Consider the following 16,122-nt stretch of genomic DNA (forward strand, 5'->3'; position numbering starts at 1 on the left):
TCTCATTTCCATCTCATCTCTTTAGACATCTTTCGTCTGGTCCTTTAGACATGGTTTCCTTTAGTTATTAGAACACATTTAAAACAGCTGATTTAAAGTCTTTGTCTAGTGAGTACACTGTCTGGGCATCCTCAGAATTTTTTTTCCCCCTGAGTATGGGCTATAAAGTCTTTACTCTTTACATGTCTCAAAATCTTCATTGAAAAGACATTTTTAATAATATAATAATGTGAGAACTTTGGATATCAGGTCCCCTTCCTTAGGTTTGTTGTTGTTTGCCTAGCGATTTTTCTGGACTAATTCTGTAAAGTGTATATTCTTTGCCATATGTGGCCACTGATGTCTATGCTTGGTTTGCTTTGCTGTCAACTGATTATTGGCAAAGATTTCCTTAAATTGCCTAGACCAATAGTCCCCACCCCCTTTTATTAACCATAGGGCAAAAATGTATGCAAACCTTGACAGTCAGGTAGTTCACAATTCTTCAGTAGCCTTCAGTTTCTGCTCATGCAGAGCCTCAAGATTAGCCAGAGGGCAGAGACTAGGGACTTTTAATTCTTTCCTGAGCATACAAACAGCTGTAGACATGCACATAACCCTAAAGATGCATGTAGTCTTCTAAACTCCCAGGAATAGAGCCAAGCTTTTCAACCCCCACCCCCCACCCCATGGAAATCACATTCCTCAGATTCCTTTTAAGCTTGTGGTTAGCCTGTTGTCTGTCCCAACTGTCTTCCACTGCTTCTGGCAGCCATGATGTTAAACGAAAGAGCCCTCATTATTTTTGACAAATGCCCCTGAGAAAAATGCTCTTCACGCTGGTCAGATTCCTGGTCAGATCAAATAAAGACATGCATTGTGAGGGGGGGTCTTCAAGGGAACCACAAACAGGTCAAGCAGTGACAGTACTCTGGGAATGGAGTTTGGAATTCCAACTCTGTTTTGTCCATTGCAGTGGCTGCCAATCTGCTGGTTCCCACTGTGACTGTGGGATACTAGCTTTCAAAGCTCCTGCAAAGCTGGGAAGAAGAGGATGGGGACAAAGTTAAAACCCCACAGAACTTGCTGTTTCTTACTGAGCCACCATTTTTCTTGAGTAAAAATTCTCCAGACTGTAACAAGCCTTTAATTAATTTCCAGGTCCCTATAAATGTTGATTCAGGATACTTTTGTTAGTTGCTTTTACAGAAAAGAGGATTTTGGAGATCCTTATTACACCATTCTGGCTGATGTCACTTAAAATGCCTTGAAACTTTTGAATAGTGAACAAAAGTCGCATGGAACTTATCTTGCTACCTTAGAAAGACAGAACCCATATTCACCAGAGATCATATAGGGTTCCACTAAGAAATGTCACTAAAATATCTTGGTGGTTTGAGGCAACTGTCAGATGAGAGATCACATTGACCTCCTCCTAAGGAAGATTTCTCATAAATCTCAAACTTGCAGGAAATGGTGTCTAAGGATTAAAAGCCTATTCTCTGGAACTAGCTAGCTCTGATTTGAAGTCCTAATTCTGCTGCTTAATAGCTTTGTGACCTTCATCAAGTTACTTAACATTTACAGTACAATGATAATAACCACCTATTCAGAGATTTGTCTTAAAACCCAACTAACAAAAATAAAGTGCTTGGTGTGGTTTGTGGCAAACGTAAATGCTCAAGAACTTTTGGTTTCTATTGCTATTATCATCATTAAGAATATAGTTTAGCACTACTGATAATAATGCTGATTATGGTTGTGGTTCTTTAAGAGTCACTTTCGAAGTGGGAAATAAAACTATTTCACTCGTATTACTGTGTTTCCTATGTGATTCTAGGCACTGTGGTGGTCCAGCAGTTGATGTCCGTGATGATTGGCAAGCACGACCGCCTTTTCCCCAAAGAGACAGAACCACAAAGCAAACCCCAAGATGGAGTGAGTAACAATAACAATGAAATTCAGAAGAAAGCCACCATGGGTCAGCTACAGAACAAGGAGAACAATAATACCAAGGACAGTCCTGGTAGGCGGTGCTCTTGGGACAAGTCTGAGTCTCCTCAGAGAAGCGGCATGGATAACGGGTCCCCCACAGCTGTACCAGGAAGTAAAACCAATAGCCCGAGGAACAGCGTTCACAAGCTGGATGTGTCTAGGAGCCCCCCTCTCATGGTCAAAAAGAATCCTGCCTTCAATAAGGGCAGTGGGATAGTCACCAACGGATCCTTCAGCAGCAGTAATGTGGAAGGTCTGGAGAAAACCCAGACCACTCCCAACGGGAGCTTACAGGCCAGAAGGACCTCTTCCCTGAAGGGGTCTGGTACCAAAATGGGCACCCACAGTGTCCAGAACGGTACCGTGCGAATGGGCATTTTGAACCCCGACACACTTGGGAACCCCATGAACGGTCGCAGTATGAGCTGGCTGCCCAATGGCTATGTGACCCTGAGGGATAACAAGCAGAAAGAGCAAGCGGGAGAGTCAGGCCAGCACAACAGGCTCTCCACCTATGACAATGTCCATCAGCAGTTCTCCATGATGAACCTGGATGACAAACAGAGCGTCGACAGTGCCACCTGGTCCACCTCCTCCTGCGAAATCTCCCTCCCCGAGAATTCCAACTCCTGTCGCTCCTCCACCACCACCTGCCCAGAGCAAGACTTTTACGGGGCTAATTTTGAGGACCCTGTTTTGGATGGGCCCCCGCAGGACGACCTCTCCCACCCTGGAGACTATGAAAACAAGAGTGACCGGAGGAGTGTGGGAGGTCGAAGTAGTCGTGCCACCAGCAGCAGTGACAATAGTGAGACATTCGTGGGCAACACCACCAGCAACCACAGCGCACTGCACAGTTTAGTGTCCAGCCTGAAGCAGGAGATGACCAAACAGAAGATAGAGTATGAGTCCAGGATAAAGAGGTGAGGAAAATCCGGAGCGCCTAGCTGCCAGAAAGGCTGCAACCACCTCCTCCCGCAGGGATGGGTTGACCTGGGAGGTTAAACAAGCTGGTTCCAGAGCCAGAGACCCGAGTTCAAGTCCAGGCTTCCCCACTTGTAAGCTGTGGGATTTGGGGAGACTTCCCTGTGAGCTTTCGGGTTCTTACTGTGAAAAACTGGAAATATGAGTAATTTTTTACCTTAAAAGCGTATGAGAAATCACCAAGCATTGTCCCTGGCACAGAATAGTGTCTCCATCATTCTATCGTCTGTTATTAAATGTGTAGGTTTGTGTTAAGGGCTGGAAAGAGGGCCCGGGATCAATGGGAAGTAAGGAGCCTGTTTTCACTGATGGGCAGAGGGTGAGATGAGGATAAAGATAAGGTGTCGAAGGAAACATCTCTCTTTTTTATTATTTTAATCGTTGGATGTTGAGAGAGGGTCCGCTGCCCGCCGGGCTCAGTGCCAGGCCTCGAGGGGTCAGCGGTGAATAAAATAGACAAAAACTCAGCCCTCATGGAACCCGCTTCCGTTCCACCGCAGAGACAGATCAAGAAGTAAAGTAGATCAGATACTAAGTGGAAGACTAACACGGCAGAGGGGTCTGAAGCTTTGGTGAGGTGTAAGGTCACGTGCAGAGCCTTCCAGGTAGTCCAAGAGGAAGCCGTGCGGATCCCGGGAGAGAAGAGCAAGTGGAAATAACAGGAGATGGGCTGGGCTGGGGGCTCAGAGGGGGAACAGGGCCCAGCGGCGAAGGACCTTGGGGATCATTTTCAGTCTGGTTTTTGTTCTGAGATTAGGATCCATGGATGTTTTTGAGAAGAGCAATGACGTAAAGTGTGTTCATATGCACAAGGGAAATTGTAGGCTAAATGAGGAGCAAAAGCTATGATTTCTAAGGAAGTGATGATGCAAACTCCTAATTTATATCAGTTTGCATCTCCTCACAAGATGGCCAAGGTAGGAGTGTGCCTAGCAACTTCTCCAGGAAAGCAGCCGCAGCAGGATAAGGGGTGTTTGCCGAGGGTCCTTTGTTCACAGCGCCCCCGACTGTCATGTGTTCTGTGGACTTGAGAGGTGGGAATGGAGAATGGAGCCCAGGGCTCACAAACAGCACCTTGGGCCCGAAACCAGAATGTCCTCCCCGACATTTTCACCATGGTTACGGATATTCTAAAACCGATGGTCTTCATGATCTCCCCTCAGCTTAGTGTAGGTGAAGAGGGCATTTCACTCTCAAGTAGAAGGCTCAAGGCTTAGTTCAGCATGAAGCCGCCCTCTGTGGTCTCCACCCCCGTTTCAGACTATGCAACTTGGTGGCCCTCCTCCTTCATGGGTGTTCCGGGGTCCTCCTAGGAGTGGGCCTCAGTCTTTGTCCTGCTTCAGAAGCTCCATGTCACCAGATGCCACACGCTGCTGCTTTATACATAAAGTTGGCTTCCGTGCATTTTAATATGTCTCCCATCCATTAATCAGTTATCAGGCCAAAAGTTACAGATTTCCAAGAACTTTGGTAAAGTAAATATAAACTGAAGTACCACTTACACATTAAGTTGAAAAATGACTTTCTTAGAAAGTAGTTTTTGTAAATCTTGCTGAACAGAAACTTGGTTTGAATTTTTCTATATAATGCCAAGTGACAGGAGGTTTACGGAAGAAGAAAAATGCTGTCAGCTAATAAGGTGACTCTCATTTCTGAGTGTCGTTTTTGGAATCACTGGCTACCAGAGCTCTGAATTTCTGCCAGTACGTGACAATAACTTAGCACTTAGCACTGGGAAGCAAGAGACAGCACTTTAAACTTGTATTAATAGAGGGAAAAAAGCTATTCTGAATGGTTGCTGATATACACATTCATTTGTGAGAACACTGGTGGCCTGTTTGTGTTCTGTGATCTATGGTGCACTTCAGAGACTTTGAGAAAATAATGGAACTTCCCAGTAGAATGTCATCTCAGTGAGCCCTCTTCCTGTAGCATTCTTACCCCCCTGACAGCCGGAGGGAAAGGCCCATAGCAGAGTGGGGCAGACGAGCTGTCATGGGCCCAAGGCACAGAAATGGAAGAGTTGACCGTTCTAATTAATTTGTGATCGTTCCTATTTGCAGTCATACATTTCTCTTTCAATTTCTTTTAAACTCCATCCCATAAATACTGAAGTTAGACAAATTCATAGATATATGATATAGATGCTTGTAGATAGATAGATAATACTTTATTTTGTTTAGTTATCACTGATATGTGTTGTTTAGCTTTTAAACATATTTGTTTGATGTTCTTTTACCCCCCAAATTAGTTCCTAACCTTACTGTATTGTGGTAGGAGAAATTTGTTTATATTATCAATTATTTGGCCTGGTAAAAACTATTCTGTTTTTACTGGTTTGGGATTCCATATATGACTAATAGATCAAGTCTGTTGGTCAAGTTGTTCCAACCTTTTACATTTCTTCTAATTTCTATCAGATCTGTAATTTCTGAGAAAGGAAAATCTCATATTATTATAGATTTATCAATTTCTCCTTATGATTTTATTATATTTTATATTGAATAATGTGAGGCTAGACTACTTGGTGAATAAAAGTTCAGGATTGTTCATATCTCTCTGTGAATTGGTCCTTTTATCATTAAGTCATGGTCATCTTTAATTGTAATAACGCTTTTTGCTGAAAATCTATTTCTTCTGATACTAATATTGCTATGCCACTTTTATTTTGATTAGTAACTTCCTGGCAGAAAAGACTTGAGCTATCCAGCCATGACATTCTCACTATCGTTATTTTTCCTTTGCCCAAAAGCAAATACGATGTTCTCTTTTCTCTTCCAACTTTATCAGATTTTCTCTTTTCTTTTAGTAAAGCCAGCTTCACCTGAAATGACTGCAGGAAGCCCTGTGGTTGGGGTTTCCTCCTGCATCTGCCATTCTGTGCTCCCTGATAATCAGTCTGCGGCTTCTCTGTGCTCACATTCATTTATTCACAATCAAATGACAACTAAATGCTTCCAAGCGAGGTCTTGGGGTCTTCTTGTTGAAATGATAGTAAATCATCCCAGCAGATAGAATCAACGAATGAACGAATAAGTAAAAATACATCTTTTAAATCATTAGACCTTACTTTACTGATTTGAAAGGGTCCATTACAATTTCCTAAGCCTTGTAGAGATAGAGTTCAGAAAATATCTGCATCCCCATCACATTTCAAGTGAATGACATCACTTTATCCTTTGTTCCTTCCCTCACCTTCTCTAGCTTAGAGCAGCGAAACTTGACTTTGGAAACAGAGATGATGAGCCTCCACGATGAACTGGATCAAGAAAGGAAGAAGTTCACAATGATAGAAATCAAAATGCGAAACGCCGAGCGAGCAAAAGAAGATGCCGAGAAAAGAAATGACATGCTTCAGAAAGAAATGGAGCAGTTTTTCTCCACGTTTGGGGAGCTGACAGTGGAACCCAGGAGAACCGAGAGAGGAAACACAATATGGATCCAGTGAGCCTGCTTCCTCCCGCTGTCTCCGATGGACGTGGCGGGGGCTCCGGGGTGCTGGTGGGAATATTCTGTGGGATCGGGTGGCTGGTCCCCTGCTGTACAGTGCTCTAACTGGTGAAGGAATATCATTTACAGACATTACCCATCCATATCTGCAATGTGTACCAAAGTTATATCATGCCCCATAATGCTACTGTCAAGTGTTACAACTGGATATGTGTATAGAGAGTAGTTTTAAAAAGTAAACTAAAAATGGGAAGCATATCTCAAGAATTATTTTATTGCAAGTCTTGTATTTAAAATGTTAAATCAATATGTTGTTGCAATTTAGCTTGCTTTCAAGCTTCACCCTTGCACTTAACATGAGCTATTTTTGGCATTGTGTTATCATCAGCTTATTTTATAGATCAATATTTTTATTTCCCCTCTTGCTGAGGAAATGAAGATGAGCAGATATATAAATATATATAAATATATATCAGATGAGTTATTAAAGTCAAAAGAATATTTCGTGGCTGTGCTGTTTGTGCCAATAGACCCCGCCATGACCAAAAGAGAAATGTAAATAGTTTTATAAAATACAGTAGAATCACCAGGAGCCTTTGGTTTGCTCTTTAAATTCCTCCCCTGACACTGCTCAGTTTTCTTAGGGAGGTGTCTTGACACAGAGAATTTTGGATTTTGTGGGAAAAAAATAAAAGGCCCCATCTCAAGGCTTATTGTCTGCGTCTGCCTGGTCAGTCCCACAGATGAATGTCTCCTGTGCAGAATGCACTTTAGAGGGAGCAGATGGTAAAAGCATTTAATGAGTCACGCCATGAACTACTCTGACCTTCCGGACTGAGTCTCGGTAACGGCTACATGGTTTCCAGAACAGTTCTTCACGCCATTTGGAGGTTGGGAAACAATGCTCGCAACTCGTTGCCACAGGAACCCCTCCTATCCACTCAGACCTTGCCTCCACCCCCCAGCAAACACACTGCAGTGCAGGCAGTGAGATGGTGTGACCGTGACCCTCTCAGTTGAACGGCTAGCATGCGATCCGTACAGGGACGTTTCTGTCACTCAGGCTTACTGTCCTTTTGTCACCCGGGATTCTGTCTGCAGGACTGCTGGGAAAGGCAGGGGATGGAGTGGATAGCCCAGGAGGAGAAGGAGACGAGTTAGGAAGAAGCCAACCATTTTGCTTCTAATTTTTACAATTTTTTTCTTCCCAGTTGAAAACATACTTGTTCACAACAATTTTAAGATGTGAATGTTTTGAGGTCCAATTTTGACAAGTGTATGCACATGAGTAATGGTGGCCGTCTGTAGGAGCCCAAGGCTCTCTGGAGGTAGAGTTTGGAAAGAACAACTCTTCATGCTCCAGTAAGGCAATGACTTTGGGAAGCCAGGCAAGGAACTATTTCTCACACTAGATCGAAAAGTCACAAAAGGCATAACTGGAAATAAAGACTGCTTGAGTTTATAGAACTGTGTTGTTAGAAGGTTCTATGTCTGTGTGTGCTTATTTATTTTCAAATGGAACCTACGTCTTTAGAGCATCCAGCCTCATCACCAATCACTTTCGTGTATATCCTTCCACCAAGCAAACTTCTGTGGTCCCTGGGTTTTAACCACTTTCTATAATACTGCTGCCTCGTCACCTTTAGTTTCCTGTTCTTCCACTTTTGGATTCGTTAACCAGATACTTCCACCTGGATATCACATAGAAAAGTTAAACTCAAAATGTACCCTGTTGATCTCAATGGAGCTCTCTTACATACATTTTCATCTCTTCCCAGGCCCTGTCCTAGCGAATGAAAACCGTGGACTCCTCCAGGGAGCTGAAGGATGCAATAGTAAAAATCAGAGGCCGTGCAGTTACCCAGCCTACCTTCAGATTCTCCACAAATTGCTCTGACTGAGACTTCTAAACCTCACTTTTTGCACTGTAGACTGGGAATAACAACAATACTCCTCTCACGGACTTGTTACGTGGTTTTGGTGAGGGAGATGGTGTGCAAGCTGAGCACAGCACCTGCTGGACAGAGAGGATGCCCTAAACGTTCTTCCTCATTTTTCTCTCCACTCTTCTCCACTCTTGAATTCACTCACCAAGTACCATCCAGTCCACTCAGCCTTGCTTTTTGGGTCTACTCTCTTTGGTCAGTTCCTCCTTGTCTTTGATGAAAGCCTCTCTCCTTTTGCAGGATGCCCCTTCTAGGCCGCCCATCCTACCACACATGGCCTTGCTACCTACTATCATGAAGACTCTTACTTACCCACAGGGTGTGCCCTTCCCACGGTGTAGAAGGCTGTGACCTGCTTTTTTTTTTTTTTTTTTTTTTTTTTTGTAGCTCTTACCACTTCCCCCACCCCTACCATGCCCCTCATGCCTCTGGAACTTTCCACCTTCTATTGTCATGTCCATCTTCACTACCTTCCTTCTACCTGGCACAGTCCTACCATTTTTTTTTTTTTTAAAGAGCCGGATCAAATGTTAGTTCCCCTATAAAGCTTCTAGTATCTCAACTCAGAATTAGTTACCTTGCCCTCCTAATTTGCATATATCTATTTTAGTCTTTTCCATACCTGATTATTTTCTTCACCAATAAGAGACATTTTAGGAAACACCATGGTAGAATGGAAATAGCAGGAAACAGAGAGCCAAAAAGACCTACATATGCATCTCATCAACATGCCTTAGGCAAGATGCACAGCAATGAATTACAAGTCACTTAACCTTTCTGAGCCTCAGTTTTTTCATCAGTAAAGTGGAGGTAATAACTCTTACCAAATAGTGACATTGTGATACTTAAAGGTGGTATGTAATGTGACTATCCCAGTGTCCGCCAGTTAGCCCTATTGATAGCTCTATTAATAAATGGAGCTTCCTTACCTAAGAGAGTAGAATTGTATCTGACTGATCTTAAACTCTTCCATCTCCGCTCTTTATTCCATAGAGTGCCAGCATGGAGAGTTAGCTGTAAATCCGGTCTTTGATTTATGAGGGATGCTGCTAATTTTAATTACCAATCTCAGTGGTGATGACCTTCAATCGCTGTGTACCATGAGTAGCTTGTCCATCTGAGTTTCTATTAGTTCTTCCATTAATTCAGCTAAATGCCCAGAAAATATCAACTACAAATTGACAGAAAAATAAAATGGAAATAAGTAGGTAGTATCAAGAGTTCATTTGCTACATCCTGTATAGACCTCTTTTAAACTAATTAAGTGACTAGAATGATTCTTAAATTATGAGCTCAGGAGAAAGGATTGGCTCCTAAGCGTTGAGTCTATAATGTTGGTTTCTCTAGCTGAACCATATAGCTGGGTATCCTTCAGAGAACACTTAAAACAGAATTGTGCATGACAGTAGGCCCACTGACATCTATACTTTTTAAAATATTGTTTCTATATGTCATTTTATTATGAAATGCCTAAAAAATTGAAGAGAAACTTCAATAATCTCATTCCTATTTATTTATTCACAAGCTAATCCCTAAATTGAAAACAAACAAAAAAAAATAAGTAATTTCCAGGTAGGATCGTTGAAATCATTGATATAATTGATAATTGATATAATTATCTCTCCTTGGAAATCCAGGAGAATTTAAAGACTGTGACCTTGGCCATACACCTCAGTATTCCTTTCATTGCAGAATGATTTCTTGCTTAGAGTAACATCACAGAAAATGATAGGCATAAAGCTTTTGAAATCAGACACCTGCCTGGATTTCAAATCTTAGTTCTATGACTTTGTAGCTATAAGAATTTAAGAAAAGTTACATTATGTTGGTACACCTCAATTCCTTTTTCTGAAAAGTAAGATTTTTTTTTGAGAAATGACTAAATAAATTGACTCACACAGTATATATTGATATATTGTAAGTGTTCAATAAATGGTAGCTGTTATCCCTCAAATTCTTTCTACTGAAAGAGTGTTCCAGCTTCTAGAAAATAGAGTCTGGCCTCAAGAATTTGGCTCACCAGCAGAGGATATAATTTTGTCCCAGGGAGACTAAATTTGCCTTTTCTTGGATAATCTGCCAGAGATTTGATGGCAAGGAAGAGGTAACCCAAGGTATACTTTCTACCAGAGATCATACAGTTGCCTCCACAATCTGAGAATAATGCCCCAAGGACCACCCGTAACTGTCCTGCATCAACTCTGTGTGGACACTGAAGAATGTGTTTGGTTTTAAAGGTATCAGGTAAGAGACAATGAAAGTCTAAGAATATGATGAATGAATGTGCCTAGACTCACATCTGCATCACCATTAGTGAATATTGCTTGAAGGCCACCACACCAGCCCTAGGCTTGCTGTCAGGGATACCTCATTTCTAAATAACTACCCCATAAGATAGCGTTCTGTGAAAGGAGTTCGAGATCACAAAAATGAGGAGGGGAAAAGCAATGCAGAGCCATGACTGTGATGTGAGTCCTAAAGAATAAGTAGGAAGTTTTCAGAGAGCTTAGCAGTTTGGGGCAGGGGCTTCCCTAGTCCATGGAAAAGCATGTGCCTAAGCACTTTCAGGGCTTAGGGTGATCTTTGGGGTGGTCTGGGGTGATCTTTTAAGACCTGGGGTGGTATTGGCCATAAAGACTCACTCACACACCACCAGGAGACCTGAAAACACTTAACACCCAGGCGGCTTCCATTCTTTTATTCAAATAAAGCATCCAGAGCCAGACACCTTCTGCCTTGTTGGAACTCACAAACCACAGAAAAAGAGTGTGGCCTTGTGGCTCCCAAAGGCCTATTTTGTTATTCTCTTTATAGTCTTTTTTAATTGCACAGGTGGAGAATGAGTTGACTGCCCCACTTAAGGGCTCCTTGCTGCAAAGCTATGTGGAAAATGAACAACTCCCCGAGCAGTGGAAACCTACCAAACCTACTGTAGACGTTTGAGTAGAAAGTCTAGCAGACGTAAAGTGTGTTTTTTAATGCACCATTTGGGGCTTGGGGCTAGGACTGAGTATACTCATTTATGGACCATGTGTAGTTGCCACATTTCTGATCCCTGGAGGGCTAAGCCCAGGTGAGACCAACCCATTTAGGGAAGGTTACCTTTCTCAAGTAAAAAGTACTGAATCATTTGAATAAGGAGTTAAATTGGCCCTCAGCCAATGACCTTCTTAGGTCATTTCCTTACCACCATCACTCCAACAATTTTTAGAAACCCCCAAAGAGTTGACAATTTAACTCCTTATTCAAATGATCCCCAAATGGTGCATTAAAAAACACATTTGACACCTGACTTTGATAATGGCTATCATCCCCTCATGTCATTGCTTCCCTCCTTGACCAGCTCAGCTTCTATGGTTCCTCATTATAATTATTCTTTTCCTTGTTCTCAAATCCCTTCATATTTTCTTCCACCACTGTACTCATATGGTAAGGAAAAACACCCAGCCCAACTCTGGCTAAATCCAATTCCTTCTTATTCCTAACCTGAACCTGAGAAACTAAATATGACTGGATAGCAAAAGAGCACCATGTTGAGTTGTTCCATCTTCTATCTATATAAATATAGTTCACATGGCTCTCATCATTGTCTAGTATCTTAACTTCCTACTTTTTAAGGTCAGTGTCACACTTCTCAAGCCTCTGTAAGCTCTTTCCCTTACCATTCTCAGGTAGTAACATCACATATATACGTATATAACCCAGCTTACTGATAACTAAGAAAACAATACCAAAAGAGTATGTCTTTGTGTTCCATCATCATATCTACCCAAGTGTCTACATGCAACCTGTACACACCATCATACCTCCTGCTACAATGACTGTGCCACCTGCTCCAACCAAGCCAAGTGCTCCTCCCATACACATCCCTCTGGCCTTTTCAAGCACATTACTCCTTCAAATAAATATTCTTTCTCTCTTACATTGTGAATTTTGCTCTTTATATAATAGTCCTATCAACATATACCCATGCTATAATAGCTTTCTTAAAATTCTCTCATGTCATATTCATGTCTGATTTCCACATAATTCTTCTGATTCACTTTCTAGAAAAAATTCTTGAATTTTCCTTACCTATGTCTAATTCCTCACATGCCAATATTCTCCTGAACTCACTAAGTCATGCTTTCTTTCTCAATACTGCAGAGAACATGCTCTAATATGTCAGCAATGACATTCATAAAAATCAAGTCCAGGGGTGCCTGGGTTGCTCAGTGGGTTAAAGCCTCTGCCTTCAGCTCAGGTCATGATTTCAGGGTTCTGGGATCGAGCCCCACATTGGCCTCTGCTCGGCAGGGAGCTTGCTTCCCCTTCTCTCTCTCTGACTGCCTCTCTACTCTACTTGTGATTTCTGTCTGTCAAATAAACAAATAAAATCTTTTAAAAAATTAAAAAAAAAATCAAGTCCAAATGTGAATCTTTAGCCCCATCTTCTTCAGCCACTCAGCAGCATTGTCCCAGGTGCCCAGTCCCTCATTTTTTAAACATCTTTACTTAGCTTCCAGGATAGCACACTTTCCTGATTTTTGCCTCACTGGACATTCCTCAGAATACTCAACTATTTATTAATTTCTGTATGATGGAGCAAGAGGTATCTCCATCTTCTCGTCTTTATCTACCCCCAGTCTCTTGGTGATCCATACAGTCTCATGATTATAAATAATACTTACAAGCTGGTTATGTTCAGGTTTATGTTTCAGCTCAACTTCTTCCCTTACTCCAGCCCTGTAGACATCTCTGCTACTTCATGAGGCTATCTAATAGCCTAATAATAAAGTATAAAGCCTAATAAAGTATGATTTTCTTCCCAAATATGCTTCTAACCTGTTGTTTACCACTTCAGTCAACCACACCATTACTTACTTGATGGTTTAGATTCTTAAAAATTCTGGAGTCATCCTGATTCTTTCATACCACATATTAATTTATCAGCAAATATCATCAACCCTGATTTCACAACATATCCTTAGTTATGTCCTGAAACCACCCCTATCCCAGCCCCTCCACTCTCCAGTCCAAGCCCCGTCGTATCTTCCTGTGCTACTGTTATATCTTATAAGAGCCTCTGGGGCCCCATTCTTATCTTTCTTCCCAACCTCCTCTCCCTATTCAGCAGCCACAGAGATCCTTCTAAAAGGAAAATTTAGATTATATCATTTCTCTGTTCAAATCTATCCATTTTCCTATATTTAGAATAAAATCCCAAGATGTTGCCATGCTCTGACCCCTGCCTAGCTCTTCAATTTCTCTGACTGTCATACTTTCTCTTGTACATTTTGTTTCACCCACAAGACTTTTGGTCATGCCATAACCACACACACAGATTCACACATACACACAGGCTCTCTCTCTCTCTCTCTAGGCTCTTACCCGAGGGCACTTGCACTTGCTTTTGCCTCAGATACGAATATGGCTCACTCTATCACTTTATTTGGGTTTATGCTCAAAGACCTTTTTTTTTTTTGAGAGGCCCTCCCTGACCGCCTCATCTAAATAACATCCCTTATCATGTCTTTTCCTCTTTAACCTGCTTTGTTTTCTTAATGCTTTCTACTACCTTATTCCCCTATTAGAATATAGACTACATGAAGGCGGAAAGATTTGCCTGAATTCATCACAACCATGTGTGCCAAGAACAGTCCTTAGAAGATTGAAGTGCTCAGTCCATATTTGTGATGTGAATCAGCGAGTGAATGTTCAGAGCTCAATGTCCAGTTTCTGGTTCAGATATTCAGGGATGTTCTGAGTTGGAACTTTTAATAAAAAATAACTAAATTCTGTGTTAAGTCATTGTAGGCTCCAGTCATTACCTGCAAACTGCACCAATTTCAGAGATTTGGCTTCCTATGAGAGTATCACCCAGCATCCATTGTGATGGTATTTGCTGATTTAGAGGTTTTCGTGCCAGAAATACAAGCCTCAAGCCCAGCCTCTGGACGTACTTGCTCCAGAGGAAACTGTATCAAAATAAACGTCGTGTAATGCAGAAAAGAAACATCCTGGTTTGATTGTTTTTGTTTTTGTTTTGTTTTGTTTGTCTTTTAGCCCCAAAAAATTTTATCTATTCTTTTCAGGATACCAATATTGTAAGTCTTTGATAAGGTCTCAAGATGTCATCACATTTCTCCCTTTATTTGGAGACTGACATTTGTTTAAAACATACCGAAGGATAGTAGTCTACCTTTTAATTAAAGGAAAAAGAGTGCAGATACACATAATTCCCACTGACTAAATGGAGATCTACTTTTGTTTTTTATCTCCATACTATGTTTTTAAATAAATGTAAAAATTGTTTGATCTCCTATAATGTCATGGAAAATACCCAAAATTCTCTCGAGCTAATTCATTTCGACAAAATGATAATACTGAAAGAAGATTTCTTGTTTCATTGCTTTAAGGGAGTAATAAAAATGGGCTCATTTGGGTCACACCACTAATGAACACATTGTTATTTTAAAAGAAAGAAAACACATAAGATAGAAATATTTTTGCTTTAGTCACTGATTTTGACACTGAAAGATATATTTACTCTGAGGTCTTGAGGATAAGGACTATGCCATATTTGTCTCCTACCTAGGACACATAGACAGATGTTCCATAATATTTTTGGAGTGAATGAAGGTACTACTTAAAAATGTAGCTCAGAAATTAAAATGGAAATTCAGAGCTGTTTTCTTAGAGCTTAATTTGCATCAAATTTTGAAAATTAGCACCAAGTCCAAGTCTGTAATTTATTAACACTAAAGAATAAGAATTGCTTTTCAAAGTCTTCCTTTTATACTTTTATAAGAATTACTTTAATATTACTAGTTTCCCTAGCCCACGTGAAATATTATTTAGATCCTAAAAATTGATATTGTGTAAATATTTTTACCATCGTGAATGGAAAAGCATTGATAACAGGCAAACTATGAGTGAGACACTTTCCTAGTCAGAGTGCGGAATGTTTTAAGATGTATCCCATTCTGCACCTGCTTTTGAATTCCAAACAATCTAGACTGTTGGGTAAACAGAGATTCCGGATCCAGGGAAGCACAGGACCAGAAGTTCAGTGACAAGGGAGTGAAGTCACCCACTCCATGGAGTGAAACTTGATCCTCTGAAACTGCATTTCAGACTTATTTTATGTTGGCTTTTATAACAGGAGAATCATGTCTTTAAAGCAAGATATATGTGGCATAGAAAGGGCGGGAAATTCCGAACGAGCATTTGACTCTTGTTTGTGTATCGGTCATCACAGTTCAATTGTTTGAGAAATGCCCATTTCCACAGCTTGTTTTCAGTAACTAAAACAGAACACACTTCTGTAAAAGGTTGAGCAGATGGAATTCAGTCTGGAGCTGAGAGAGAGAATGTGCCCCATGCAGTGGTGCCTGACAGGGAGTGATCTGAGACAGTGGGATTTTCAGTGTACTTCTCTGCTTGAAAATGTGTTCCAAGTGTGCCTTTCTTTCCTCCTTCCTTCTTCCCTTCCTTCCTTCCTTTCTTTTTTTTAATTAGGATTTTTTATCATGTTATGTTAGACACCATACAGTACGTCGTTAGTTTTTTTTTTTTTTTTTCAAGATTTCACCTATTTGACACAGAGAGAGAGAGACCACAAGCAGGCAGAGAGGCAGGCAGAGAGAGAGAGGCAAGCAGGCTCCCTGCCAAGCAGAGAGCCTGATGCGGGGCTCGATCCCAGGACCCTGAGATCACGACCCGAGCCAAAGGCAGAGGCTTTAACCCACTGAGCTACCCAGGCGCCCCCGTCATTAGTTTTTGAAGT

The 16,122-nt window shown here is 41.3% G+C and overlaps 1 protein-coding gene across 8 annotated transcripts in view; it reads left to right on the forward strand.

The window, feature by feature from the left end:
- Window positions 1-7,872, forward strand: part of ARHGAP24 (Rho GTPase activating protein 24) — a 509,415-nt gene extending 501,543 nt beyond the window's left edge. For all 8 annotated transcript variants that reach the window (XM_032332776.1, XM_032332774.1, XM_032332777.1 and 5 more), the window contains 2 exons: window positions 1,820-2,897; window positions 6,163-7,872. In XM_032332776.1, coding sequence (XP_032188667.1) covers window positions 1,820-2,897; window positions 6,163-6,406 — 1,322 coding nt within the window. In that variant the 3' untranslated portion in view covers window positions 6,407-7,872. The remainder of the gene's footprint in view (window positions 1-1,819; window positions 2,898-6,162) is intronic.
- Window positions 7,873-16,122: the final 8,250 nt, after the last annotated feature.

This window comes from Mustela erminea, chromosome 2 (genome assembly GCF_009829155.1).
Source record: "Mustela erminea isolate mMusErm1 chromosome 2, mMusErm1.Pri, whole genome shotgun sequence".
NCBI classification, from domain to species: domain Eukaryota; kingdom Metazoa; phylum Chordata; class Mammalia; order Carnivora; family Mustelidae; genus Mustela; species Mustela erminea.